The 14,985-nt window shown below is 37.7% G+C and overlaps 1 protein-coding gene across 8 annotated transcripts in view; it reads right to left on the bottom strand.

Annotated features, from left to right (window-relative positions):
* The window catches only part of CADPS2 (calcium dependent secretion activator 2), a 546,904-nt gene that overhangs the window by 16,370 nt on the left and 515,549 nt on the right, over nt 1-14,985 (bottom strand). For all 8 annotated transcript variants that reach the window (XM_056118152.1, XM_056118156.1, XM_056118154.1 and 5 more), the window contains one exon: nt 11,160-11,267. In XM_056118152.1, coding sequence (XP_055974127.1) covers nt 11,160-11,267 — 108 coding nt within the window. The remainder of the gene's footprint in view (nt 1-11,159; nt 11,268-14,985) is intronic.

Genomic DNA, 14,985 nt, shown 5'->3' with positions numbered 1-14,985 from the left:
AAGCTTTTAATCTATCACCAACCAAAAAATTCTTACACATAGTAAATGAGTGATGAAATGGATTTGTTTTCTAGATCTTCCTTATGCTTTCAAAACATTAACTGACAAGATATTCTACATCAATAAATATGTATGCTATATGCATCTGTGATAGATTGTCAAAGAGGGCAAAGTTAACAAAATTGTGGAGAGCAGGTTTATGAGATTATATAGAAAGAAAGCATGGCAAAGTTATGAATTATAGTGAATAAACAGAATTAGGACTTGAAAGAATCTTGTTCAGCCACATTCAAGAACTGCATCTTATTCCTGAGTCTAACCCTTAACCACCAAAGAGACTTTGAGTAGTTTCAAAGGACAGTCACACACACAAAAAAGATGATTAAAGGGCTAGCAATAGGGTCTATGAAGAAAAGTTAAACAAATAGGGATTATTTATTCCAAGGTAGACAAGAATGACAGGTGCGTTAATAACAGTCTTCATATATAGGAAGGATTATTCTTCCCTAGAGGATGCTGGTACTTGCTTTTTGTTCTCCATTGAGAAGAGAGAGGAAAGTGGGTTTAAAAGACAGCATGAAAAATTTAAGTGAGGGCTTAGAACTTTATTTCACACACAAATATTTTGCCCATATTAATATAGCAAAATAATCTAGGGCTAGGCTGAGATTTTTTTTAAAGGCTAGGATTTAGATATTTTGAGGTTCCTTTGAATACTTTCTTTTATAGAGTTTCCCTTCAATGCATTTATAAACAACACTGATGATCCATATACAACTCTTCTTTACACAGATTTTTAAAAATTATTAGACGAGGTGAGTAGTGTAGCAATGTGGCTAGTCTGGCTGTGGAAACTTGGGAAGGACACCAGCCATGTCAATGGGGTGCAGGGAAGGCTTACAGGGCAGTGGGTAGGGAAGTGGGAGGGACTGGCAGAGGGGTGCACAAAAAAAGACATCACAGAAATTAGCCTTACAGCCATGAAAATGTCACGGGCTTCAGAAGCTTTGAAGAAGAGAGCAGTAGCTATCAGTTCTATGCAAACATCATACTGGTCAACTGATGGAGACGCTAATCTCAGGGGAGGCCTGAGAAGATTCATTAATAAGTCACTTGTGACCAGTTTGAGTTCAAGCATGCAAAATCACCTTAGGAAAGCCAGAAAAATCATTCTGAGAAAGCAGTATGTTTAAGGCACTGCCCAGGTAAAAGGGGGAATGAGTGGAATCAATGGTAATAACTTCGAATTCTGAATTTGTTGCTTGTCAAGAATTATTTTTTTAAAAAATTAATATTTTTTTATAAAATTAGAAAAGGCTCTTTTTATCAATGCAGGGACCACTGAGCCACTCTTTTGGCCTTGGATAAATGAATACAAATACACACGTGTGCATGTAGAATTCAGGAGTATGTTTCTAAAACAAACAAAATAGTTTGTTCTCTTTCATTCAAAAAGAGAAGTTGAGCATTTCTAGAAGAGTTTAAATGACTGAGATATATATCTATATATATTTTCCTACTCAAAAAAAAACAAACAAAAAACCCCCAAAAACAAACAAACAAACAAAAAACAAGACCAAAACACAAAACTCAGATCGGTTCACATGTGAGATGAAAAAAAAAATTCTGAGTACAATTAAAGGTGAGTTAAGGCTCCGGTGGAAATCTAAAGAGCATCAGCAAATCCAAGCACTGCTCAGCTTTTGAATTGCTTTTCTACTTCTCAGTTCTTTTAAATGGTTTTCTATGGCAGGAACATTTTTCTTAATTAGTCACAGCTAATTAGTGTTCTGGCATAGACAACTAATCAGAAATGTCAGAGCTGCAAGGCTACATCTCCCTAATCCTTTGATAATAATTTAGCCTCCTGGGAGGGCCCCAAGCTGTGGTAAGTAGTGACTGACAATAAGGCAAAATTAGGTGGGCAGCAGACCATTAGGATAGAAAAATAAAAAGCACTACCCAATCCTGCTGAGCACCATCAGGCAACTAACTGCACTGCCAGATGAGGTGCCTGTTTAAGCCTGTGTTGTTAATTAGCTGATTCTACCAGACCTGCCACATATGTCCAGGTGCCTCATGCAAAGATGTGTATTTCTGGGAATGTGCCAAATGACAATTGTGTTCCCTGATCACATTTCAAGAATATAAGTAAGAAGTCCGCATATTTCTTGAAGCTTCTTTTGAATTATCAAAGAAATAAGATCAACAAGCTACAATACATTTTCTTGTTGAGTTTCTTTTAGGCAATTAGGCACGCTTATCTCAAGTTTCTCAGGTTTTAATTCACCAACAGCTTAGATTCAAATGAGGGCCTTTGGCCGCTCTGAACTGCGTCTGGACTTGCCAGAGCTATTTTGGCACACACCATACATCAAAAGTAGATCATTTTTATAAATTCTTACACTTACAAATCATAACTTCACATTAAAATAAGGATTATTAGCTAAAATGAGCCAGACGGCTGTAATTTGAGAGCATTTTTTTTTTTTAAGAAACAAACTGGAGGGTAAAAGAGAAAAGTCTAAGGAGCAGGCTTGGCATAGCATTTACAGAGGCAGACAATATGCAGAACGTGTTTGACTATGAATAGCTTAGAAGGAAGTCAAACCACTTCAGTGTGAGCCCAGATACTGCAGGCAAAACAAAGCAGAAGTATCTACAACTAAACAACAACATCTGTAAAACAATGTGTTAAGAGGAGCTAAATAACACAGAGTAGTGACACAATAAATAACGAGAGTAGAATGAAATGCTTCTCCTATAGCACATATCACAGAAAGTTGGACATTTCCTCTACCTTTAGTACACAGTGAGGAAAAAGGGTAGGTACCGTGACAATGTATAGAAATTAATGATCTCAAATAGCCTGTGCATAACATTGTATTTATATCATGCCTTCTTTTCTTCTGACAGAAAAGAAATGGTGACAACACAGGAGTGATAACATTTAATTTTGGATATTGACAGGAAAATCTTGATTGGAAATAATGGATCAATAGTTAAGGTTTTATATTTGAATCTTTCTATATAGAGACAAAACCAAAAGGAAAATAGAAATAAATACTTACTTTATGTAGCCCACATAAGAGTTTTTTTTTCCTTTTTACTTCTTTTGCTTTTTTGGGTCACACCTGGCGATGCTCAAGAATTACTCCTGGCAGTACTTGGGGACTATGTGGGATACTGGGAATCTAACCTAGGTTGGCTGTGTGAAAGGCCTTAGCTGCTGTGCTATTTATTGCTCCACATCTGCCCACAAAGGAGTTTCTAAACCAGGGTTCAAGGCCCTGGAAAGGCCCCATGATATTCCACAGGCATTTACACATAAATGTGGGGTGGAGGAGGTAATAGCACAAGACTTGGGAACCAACCAGTAGAATAGAGTGGACAGGGGATGGAAATAAAGTTGGAAGGGAAGCAAGATGGGAAAAATGTTGTGAAGTACTGACCCCTGGTAACAAGTATCCCATCATTCCAAAATAAAAGATCACGTCCAAGAAGAAAGCTGCCATTTGGAAACAAAAAAAGGCTCAAAGGTGAGAGCTTATAATAGTATCACAGCAAACAGCAGCAGGGTAAAGAAGTCATCAGTGTTGATGGATTCAGCTTGTATTCGTAGTACTGAAGGCATAGCACTGTAGCACTGTCCTTCCACTGTTCATTGATTTGCTCGAGCGGGCACCAGTAACATCTCCATTGTGAGACTCGTTATGTTTTTTGGCATATAGAATATGCCACAGGTAGCTTGCCACATTTTTCCGTGTGGGCGGGATACTCTCAGTAGCTTGCCAGGCTCTCCAAGGGGGACGGAGGAATCGAACTCAGGTCGGCCTCGTGCAAGACAAACACCCTATCCGCTGTGCTATGGCTCCACCCCATTGAGGGCATACACAAAGAAATTCACTTGAGGAAAAGGACTAAATAAATGGTCATTTCTAACACCAATGATATTATGGAATCCTATATTATATTCTACTGAGTTTAGCTATTGGAAAATTCACATGATAACAAGCTGAATCTCTCAAGTCAAGAATAATGGCCAAGGGGCTGGAGTGATAGCACAGTGGGTAGGGTGTTTGCCTTGCATGTGGCCGACCAGGGCTTGATACCCAGCATCCCATATGGTCCCCTGAGAACCCCTAGGAGTAATTCCTGAGTGCATTGCCAGGTGTGAACGCCCCCCCCGCAAAAAAAAGAATAATGGCCCAGAGAGAAACTGGGTTCAGTTCCTGGCATACTGCATGGTCTTCTGAGCACCACCAGGAGTAATTCCTGAGTGTAGAGCCAGCAGTAACTACTGATCATCACGAAGTATGGACCCAAAATAACAACAGACAAATAAAAGAATAACAGTACTGGTCTTACCAAGGATCAGCAAATCTCACATCAAAAGTTTGGGCACTGGTGTGAAGCACACAACTCAAAAATTCTGAGTATTTTCCCTTTGTCTTTGGCAATCCAGAGACAAACAAGAACACAGAAATGAAAATTAGTTTTGTTCTGAGAATAATATTTACTTGCAATTATTTCTTTTTATTTTTTTCTCTATTTAAATCTTACCCTTTCTTAAAAAGGCTACTGAATCCATTTTCATTATTTAAGTCAATTTTACTTAAACTGCTTAATTTAGAGCTTCTTTCCAGGAAGTTTCTTTACTTTCTTTTTAAAGAAAATCCTGAAGAATTATTCTTTTATAAAAACAGTTTGGATGAATATAACTAATTAACTATCATTTAAAGAATTACTTTTCATTTTACAAGGCAGCATAACAATTTTAAAAAAAACTCTCATTGAAATGAAGCTCCTCAACTATTAAATATTTAATCAGCTTATAACACAAGAGAATGTTTAATCTGCACGATTCACCAATTAAATACTTGCACCCTGATGCGTCTTCGGCAACATGAGAGCTAAAATGAGATTGTTTCAAAATGACTCAAGATGGGGAATGCCCAATATAGGTACAAAGATACAAAGATTTAGGGAGTGAGGCAGGCTTCATGTCTGTCCAGAAAAATCAGATGCATTTCATTCAGTCCCCATCTGTCTTGGTATTGTGATGTTCTTGGACATAAGGAAATGGCCACAGAAGGTGTTCTTGTGGTGGTTACTGGAGAAGTCAGCTTTCCAATTGTGAACTACTCCTACTTTCCAAAGCTCTCAAGGAATGTGCCCACCCTCTCTGCCACACGGGCACCTGTGGTTTTGTACTGTGTGTTCTGAAACCTGAGAGCACGGGGCTGAAACATCCGAAGAGGCACAAGAAAGGGAACTGGAGGATTAGAAAAGCTTTGTCAGCCTTAAATATTGGAAGTAGACAAGTGGAAGATGGTTTTGACTTGACAAATGTCTTAAAAAGCCTACTGATCATGATTATCTACGTAATTAGGGCAAGAGAGAGTGTCTACAAAACAGATAAACCCCTGGATGATGAAACCACTATCTTTCTGATGGCAGCCAAACTCCTTTTATATTTATTATAACCAGATAAGATGCATTTTATAAATTGAAGCAAAAATATTTTTTTGGGGGGAGAGGGGGTGGGGGTGGTATTCGGGCCATACTTGGTGATGCTCAGGGCTTACTCTTGGTTTTGCACTCAGGGATCACTTCTGGCAGGTTTGGGGGATCATACAGGGTGCTGAGGATCGAACCCAGTCAGCCACATGGAAGGCAAGTGCTTGGTCCCTGAAGAAATACTTTTAACACATGGATTATAAACTCAGCATATTGTCAATAACCTTTTAAGAGGCAGACGTAGCCTCTGCTGAACATATTCTAGTCACTCAGAAAGACTTAGCATGAATATGTAAGCTCCAATTATTTTTCAAAGTTTGAATTTCAGTACAATTGTGAGTCACATGGCTAATTCTTTTCTAGTTTCCTCTCTATTGCATTTACTGTGGCATGCCTTTTTTTCCCACTTGATTGTTCTCTCTCTCTCTCTCTCTCTCTCTCTCTCTCTCTCTCACACACACACACACACACACAAAACGAGAATTACTACTCTAGGATTCTCTAAGTATTCTCTGGGAGTCTCTAAGCAAGACTAACAATAACAGAAATTTTTCTTACCATTGCTAAACTTAAAAAACTGAGCTAATTTAATTAATTTAAAATTTGGAAAGCATTTTAGAGATCAGCCAGAGTTTCAGAGCAACTTCTTCAATTCGTGCTTCCTTACCTCCTCTGAGTCTTAATCAGGTGTGACCTACTTTTGTGATCGTCACTCAGATGAGGAGCTGTGGCTGAAACCAAAATTTCTGAATTCTTGGGGTAGCCCTCTTCCCAAAATTGTTTTACCATTTTAACTTGCATAAGTCTAAAATATGGCAGAGCCAGCATAAACTGTGAAATGAGAGACGGCTTTAAAGTAAGTCTGATTCACAACATCACAAATCACTTGCCATGCTCTGAGGAGGTACCTTAACCTGGAAATGGATCAAAGGGGCGGATGGCCTGGATGAGGCCCAGTGGTAGGGTGAACACAGTGTGAAGCCCTGGACTTTGCACATCATTGTAAAAAAAAAAAGTGTGTGTGTGTGTGTGTGTGTGTGTGTGTGTGTGTGTGTGTATGTATGTGTGTGTGTGGGGGGAATCAGTGGGCAGAGGATAACACTAGCTCTAAAAGATTAGAACTGAGATAGTTTAAAGTAAACACACATTTCCTGGTACATGAGTACTTAGGGATTGGAAGAGGCACTAGTTAGCTACTATGCTTTAAAGAAAATTTAAATGTCCCTTCAATTCTGTTCCTTCAGTTCATGATTTTTATGGATCATTACTTATTGTTTTGGGGGAAGTAATTTATGCCTTTTATTGGGGGGCAAGGGAGCCACACCTGGATGTGTTCAAGGCGTACTGCTGGCTCTGTGCCCTGGGATCTCTCCTGGCCATGATCAGGGGACCATATGAGCTGCTGGGAATTGAAGCCAGGTCAGCTGTGTGCAAGGCAAATACCCCACCTGATATACTATTTTTATGGCAGGGTAGTTATTTATGATTTAATTATAGAATCTTTTGTAAGTTTAAGTACTTATTGAGTGAAGCAGAATGCCTTGGTATATGCCTGAATATTAACATTTTGACTTTCAGTGAGAATGTTTACTATTTCAATATCTGATTTAAAGTTTAAGAACATACTACTTATGACCTTCCAGAAAATTATAGGTTGTATTTGTTCATTAATGTAATTAACTTGGGGAGAAGGGGTAAGCCATATCTGGCCATGCTCAGGGCTGACTTCTGGCTCTGTGTTCAGGGATCACTATTGGTGGGATTTGGTGACTAGATATGGTGCTGGAGATCAAACTCTGTCTGCATTGTGTAAGAAAGTGCTTAACCCCGTGTTATATCTCTGTCCCTAAATTTTTTTCCCCAATAGGGAGCATTTACAGTACAGCACCAGGGGCTGGGGTCACTCCCAGTAGCACTTGGCCCCAAAGTGGTGCCAGGTCAGGGAAACACTGCTTAGCCCAGAAAGTCTTTGGGAACAGCTTAGTGATGACACCCAGCAGAGTTTAGGGGGCCTTGCAATATGAGGTGATGAACTTGAGGCCTTGCACATGCTAGGCAAATGCTCTACTACTTGAGTTATCTAGTTATCTCTTTTCTCTCTCTCTTTTTATTCTTTTTGGGTCACACCCAGCAATGCACAGGGGTTACTCCTGGCTCTGCACTCAGAAATAACCCCTGATGGTACTCAGGGGACCATATGGGATGCTGGGAATCGAACCGGAGTCTGCCGTGTACAAGGAAAATGCCTTACCTTCTGTGCTATTTCTCTAGCCCCCTTGAGTTAGCTCTTTGACACCTGATAATTACAGGTTCTAACCATCTCCATATTTGAAGTGAATGAAAAAGGAAAACTTTCTATGGAGGCTAGAATAATCAACAGCAGGACAAGGTACACGCAGGATCGTGGCCTTGTATTGTGTTGGTTGAAGCATTCTCATTCGAAGGTGCAACCCAAACAATAACCACAAATCTAGGGTAGTGGTCATCTTGTGATTTTAATAACTAGTACAAGGATCTACATCGAACCCCAAGGCATTTTACAAGAAAATTAGGAACAATGAAGATGTTTAATTGAAACCTTTCCAGGACAGGGACAACAGAAGTAGTAATTGGTTTCAGGGAAAGTTCCACCAACTTTTCAATAGCTTTTTATAGGGTATTATATAGAAACAAGATTATTTATCAAAACACATAAATTGCTCCTGGAGGCAGAATGCATATGTATCATGCAAGCTGTGTAAATTTATTACTTTTATTAAAAAATACTGCCACATGTGGTATTTTCAAAGTTAAGAGAATATTATTGGGTAAAAAGTAGATCTTATTATTGTTGGTTTTGGTGACACACCTGATGGTGCTGAGGAGCTACTCCTGGCTCTGTGCTGGGAGTTCCTCCTGATGATGCTCAGGTGACCATCTACAGGGATGGGATCAAACCTGGACCTCTGGCCTACACTCCTCTTTGTTGAGTATATACTCATCTGCTGTATAGCCCAAAATGCAGACCCTGGGGAAGGAGAGATGGTACAGCAGGTAGAGGATTTGTCTTACATCTGATTTTATACCTGGCAGTACATATGATCCCCCGAACCCTTGCCAGGAGCAATTTCTGAATGCAGAACCAGGAGGAAATTCTGAATACCACTGTGTGTGGCCCCCTAAAACTGGACCAAACCAAACTAAAAAGACAGAAAGCAAATCCTTGTAAACTGGTAAGGTATTATATCACATAATCTGTAACGGTGGCCCCTGCAGTCTTACCTTGATGAATCAAAATCAGTGTTTACTCAGTGTGTGTGCGCATGTATGTATGATCACACATTTTCTTCTGCATCTGAAGTTTGAAGGCACAATTTTTTATGTATTCTAGAAGGACTTTAATTGGAATAGCAAAAGTTTGTCATGATGCCTGAAAAAAATTATTCCCTTCAATCTTTTATCTATAATAGACTAAGGTTGTTAATGGTATTTATAGGGTCATTATTTTCAAGTCTTTCTTGATACCTAACAATATTATTTTAAGCTCCAGCCAAGTGGATTTCCAATAATTATATAATATCTCTCAGTAATGATCTGTTGCTGGAGATACACATTCTACTTTACCTTTCAACACATAACCTCTCATTTACAAACTGTAATTGAGGCAAATTCAGTCTTGGTTAATTAGGGGCTCATTGCACCCCCTTATACATGTTATTCTTGATGACATATCAATACCATTAGAATCTACTTTTTAATTTTAATTATAATCACAGTAATGTACAACTTAAAATATTAGAATGTTTCAAGACACAGTACCTATTTTACAAATAACGAGTCCGTTGTTCTGCGGGGAGATGCAAAATGAAAAAAACCCCACAACCTATGAATAATGGTAGCATGTCAAGGCTTCCTTTTAGAAGCAAACTCAGGGCTAGACCAGAGGCTTAGTTAAACTATACATAGGGCAATTAAAGTAGAACATCAACTTAATGTTGGTTTCTTTGCATCCACTTCAGTGAGCTCTGTTTCCTACTGTTGTCACACAGTCTTTCACAGAAGTTCTGTAAATGAAGGGGAATTGAATTGAGGGATATGTTTGTCCAGAGGGATAAAAACTATACTTCTGTTGTATTAGTTAGAATGGCCAACACTTGTAGTAAATTTGTCACCCAAAAAGAAGAAAAAATATTAAAAAAATACACACATACCTCTCTACCATGGCTTATATGAAAGAATGAATGACTCTATCCTTCCATGCACCAGAGATAATTGCGGGTCTTTGCTTTACTATGAGGAACCATCGCAGGAATAACATCAACTCAACTCTCCTTTTTCTCTTCAACAGTTCTTGAACATTACCATGTAAGTAACAACTACAGTGACAATGAAGTAAAGAAAATCTTGGAAGTGAAACATATGTTTGTAAATTCAGAGCGATACTAAAAGGAAGCCGAAGTTGCTAATATGGTTTCAGTATTTTGTAAGAGAGCCAGCTGGATGGATGATAATTTTTCTACCCCTGCAGGGCATCAAAGCTTTTAGGAAATCATTCTTTTCACACATATTAACACTTAGCTTATTAAAACAGATGATACTTTTATTGTAAAACAGCCTGGGAAGAGACTAGAAACATAAAGTATTAAGGATAAGACTCATTTGACCACCCATTCTGACAAAGAGGGAAAAGTGACAGGACAGACCATGGCAGGTATGATGACGTTGCAGGACCTTCTGCAACTGCCACAGCTGAAGTGTCACTGCGAAGCCCGTGAATTGCTGTTATGAAAACATTTGCGGTAACTTGCATAATTAAATGAAACTGCCAGAAAAGCATTTCTAAAATGCAGAGAAGATGTACATAAATAAATGTAGTTCAAAGCAAGTATTTTATCTCAGAACCGGTGTTGTGTGGAATTATGCAAAGTTATGTCACAAGTAAAGTACCATTTCCTTTGAACTGACTGTTAATTACAAATGAGTGACAACATTGTTATTGAAATCGACTGCTCTCTTAGTCTCCTTTACAGAGACTCAATAAAAGCAACTAGATGATCATGGTCCCTAAAACCACAATCACCCATTTTCAAGGAACTGCTATGCCTCAAAGACGACCTGTGTATAAAGAAAATGGAAGTGTTATATTTCTTAGCATACATCAAGAAAACGGAAGTGTTATATTTGTTAGCATACTTCACTACTGTATACCAAGATAAAAATGTTCAATAGCCATGGTTAGCAGATGTTTGGCTTAACTGGAGTAGTCTGTTTCTTTAATTGAAGAAATTTCTCTTGACTTAGGAAAAAAAAATCTTTGAGAGTAAGGGCCAAATCCTTTGCAGCATAATTCTGTTTAAGGGCTGTTGCAAAGTAATGAAGTGTTGCATTTAATACTAAACTGATTATTATCTTGCTTGCTAAAATTAACCTTGTAACACTTGAAACTTTCATGCTGACAGTAACAGTTTTCAGGTACAGAAACGAGTCAATTTAGGCTCCTGTCAAAGAAATTAAATCACAAATCCACTATCTGGCAATCTAGAAGAAAAAGGAGGAATAAAGAAAGGAGTGCCGATTTTGCAGAAATACCATCGAAAAGGAACCCTTCCCTGTTCTGGATGCCTACAGTGCCAGAATACCTTGTACGAGTAGTTACTTACATCAAACAACTTTTCTATATACATCTCCTCGTTGACTTTGTCTCGAAGAATATCCTGGTTTTGCCGGACAAACATAATATAGGTGTCTGCAAGATCCATTCCTGGCTTCTGTCAAAAAGGAAGCAAGTATGGAGAAAAAATGATTTAACAGTATTATTTAATCATAACCTCAGAAACTAATGCACTGGATCATTTTGAAAACTATTATGATAAAATATTCTTCAAAAAAATCAATAATGTGTACCTTCAACAAACCACAAAAATACTAAAAAGTTTGTTTCTGTCTATAATCTAAGGTCACATTCATCATTATTAAAATAACTGGAAATATGTAGTTTGTGGCTTTAATTTAGTAGGGGTCTTAAAATAGGCATCTTAAATATCAATATGAAAAATGATATAAATGAATTTTTCAAAATATTCCCATAGGCAACAATCATCTCTTAATTGCACAATTTACTTTTTATTATGTCTGGCTTATCCCCATGTATTCATACATATAGACACATATATGTGTGTATATACAGATAAACACACAAATAAAAATATTAGCTTTAGTTGGATGTCATCCTTATCTACTACAGACACTCAGTTAATATGAACTCAATTTTATTATTCTGAGTAAAATGAAATGTTACAAGGTAATTGACAAAAGACATTTAAAGCGTTATAAAATGCAAATCAAAATTTTGCAGATTATCCATTGTTCCTATTTATCAATATAGAATACAGCTATTTAGGAACTAATTAAGTTTCACAAGTACAATTAAAATAATTTTCATAAAGGGTCAAAGGTGTCTGTCAGACAACTATCTGAAGTTCCCTAACCTTTGGTGTCTCCTTTAGAGGAGCTAAGGTAGTTAGTAGAATTTCTCCTTATTATAGAATCTCGAAAATCAGTACCAGGAAGGGATGAGTCTGAAAGATTACACAGGAGCTACCTTTTAGATTTACTTTTAGTTATTTTTTGAGTTTCAAGTAGTGAGCCTAAGGAAAATGCTTATTTGTATGATGTATATCTAAGGGTGATTCATATTAAGTTGTTTGATTAGAGCGTGAATTTTACAACAAAATTATAGATCAGAAGGTTAAATAACCTTGTATTATTTCATACCCACAGAATGTACTATAATCTCTAAGAACTGATTAAATGTTATAAAAGTAAACATTGCTAGAAAATTAGATAAAAGAGGATATAGATTTAACCATCTCTACTCTGGGGGAAAGACCCCTCATGGTATATATAACTGAGTGAGCAGAGAGTGGTAGTCTCTTTTCTTCAAATGAAAAACTGAATTCGGTATTTTTTTTTTTGTGGGGTGGAGTATACTTCACATATAATGATAAAGCCCTCACTTCAGTTTGTACACTGAGTAGGTGATGAATGTATCCCATTAATAAAAGTCAGCTATTTCTAGGAAATGAGAATCACGGCAAGTTCTTACAGCTCCTCTATTTGGCCGAGAGGGTATATATGAATCACAAATTCAACCTGATATAACAAACCTTGATATAACAAAATCAACAAATAGCTGCAACTTGAAATGTTTTTCTTTATATGTATCTTCATGATATTTTCTTAAAGATTACCTATATAAAATATAGTGATCTATTTCAAACTTCACAGTAGCAATTTATGAAAGTCATTCTTTCATTATTTTCCTTCCTAAGACTCAGAAGCAATGTTTGAGAATTTACAAGGACAATGGAGAGAATCCCAGGTTATTTATTTCTTTTTCCTTTTGGTGGTTGGGAGACAGGCATCAGTTTTTTTCCAATAAAAGGAAGAATAATTTGCACAAAGGTCACTAATATCCATTAATATCTGAGGACAACCAAATCTCAAGTGTTTCCCTCAATGCGTTTCAAATATTGTCAAAACACTGGCAATGAGAACATGAAGAAAACATACGGCAGCAGAAGGAAAATGATCTGAGAACCATTTCCTATATGTAATAACAAGCTAACAGCCTCTGAGTTTCAGACAGGTGCCTGTGAAGAAAATGTTATACCTACGATAGCAAGGCATTTTTGGACAGCCAAATTGAACTGCGAGGAAAAGGACAGACAATGACACACTTCCTCTCACGATCCTTTCTCCCCATCCCAATCTCAGTTTTGTTTCCACCTTTCAAGATAGCTATACTTTGAATTTAATCGAGTTAACCATTTGACCCATCAGACTCACTGGAAACTAAATTATGGCCAGAGGACTGAAGAATGATGACATTAAACAAACTGCCATAGAGACTCAAAGGGAAATTTTGTTTGGTTTCTTTGGTGAATTTTCAAGATAGCATTAAACATCATAAAACACTGTCCAGAAAGAATTTATCTTGCATCTGAAACTAAAACTTGACAGTTCTAGACTGAAAGAAAGCTATTAAGTTGCTCATTTTGGCAGACCCCACAGAGTGAAGATGAACTCTGTAAGCTTAGACGTGTCTACAAGTTTCTAAGGAAAAGACTCTCTGGGGGGAGAGTGTGAGGTAGAAGTCACTGAAATTTTTCTTTTAAAAATGACTTAAGTCTGGGGCTGGAGATAGTGCAGCAGATAAGGCACTTGCCTTGCACATGGCCAACCTGGGTTGAATCTCTGGCACTCCATATGACCCCTGGAGCCTCACCAGGACTGATCCCTGAGCACAGAGCCAGGAATAAGTCTTGAGCACCTCCTGCTGTGACACTCAAACAAAACAAAAGCAGTATTCCTCTCCTTTTCTCTTTTTTGAACTATACTTTCTTCCCTTTTTGGCCAATTAAGATCCACTTGCCTAGAAAACAAAACACAGAATTCTTCCATTCCTCATTAGCATTTTTCTTCCTTTATCTTTGAGATGTTTACCTATTCTTGAAACTGTGACATATGGGAATTTCACACCTAGTGAATATATTTTCATGTAGCTCATGGCAGGAGACTATAATCATTAAAAGAATATACACAAGTAAGAGTTGCTGCAACAGCTGGTGACATCTACCAATTAGAATTAGTTCTTTTAGACACTTTATCCTTTCTTCAGCATACAGTGGGTAATTATCTCTGATAAATTGCTGAAAAAAGATGTAATTTTTCTTTTAAACAGTTTCTACGTACAGTACAAATGTGTTTGGATAGAAGAAATTATCGCCGGTTCAGTGCCCTTTTGTGCAAAGACAGTTTTATGGCAGTGAAATTTACATACTTTTGAAGTCACTGTACCTAATTCCATTATTACATGTTGTCTTACCAGAAAGGAAGTTTAAAAGGAAAACATGAACACACTAAGTAAGTTTTTGTCTGTTTCCGTGTAGATGGAAAGAGGTGCAGATGAGTCTCTTTCAGAGACAGAGCACTGTTACGAGCTCTGGCGCAGATGTACACCAGCATCAGCAAAATGGGCACCTGTGGAGCGTTATCAGGTGTGGATTCAGATGAATCCACAATTTTATCAATTTTATATTCTGGAGAACTAAATTTAGAAACCTTTTCTAAGTTTATGATGATGATGATTTTCTATTTGTCTTGGAGCCACACCCACCAAGAACTGCTACCACTCGGTGCTTGAGGTCGTTCCTGGTGGTGCCTGGGGGGACTATGGGGACCTGGCATGAATCCCAGCCCTCCTGCACGTGAAGCAAGTGCTCTAGCTCACTGAGTTATTTCTCCAGCTCCAATATATAGTTTTCTTAATGAGTCTGAAAAACAGTTATAAGACACATTGGAGGCATAGACAGTATCAGATGCCATTTAGAGAGAGAGAAAAATGCTTTTCTCAATACTTTAAAACTTCTGAGATCCTCTGCTGGACGAAGCACTAATTCTTCTCTTTGTTTGCTAGTAACCCCT

Source organism: Sorex fumeus, unplaced genomic scaffold (assembly GCF_029834395.1).
Source record: "Sorex fumeus unplaced genomic scaffold, SorFum_2.1 ptg000037l, whole genome shotgun sequence".
Taxonomy (NCBI): domain Eukaryota; kingdom Metazoa; phylum Chordata; class Mammalia; order Eulipotyphla; family Soricidae; genus Sorex; species Sorex fumeus.
The sequence above is the reverse complement of the archived record's forward strand: the minus strand, read 5'-3'. Positions and strand labels throughout refer to the sequence as shown.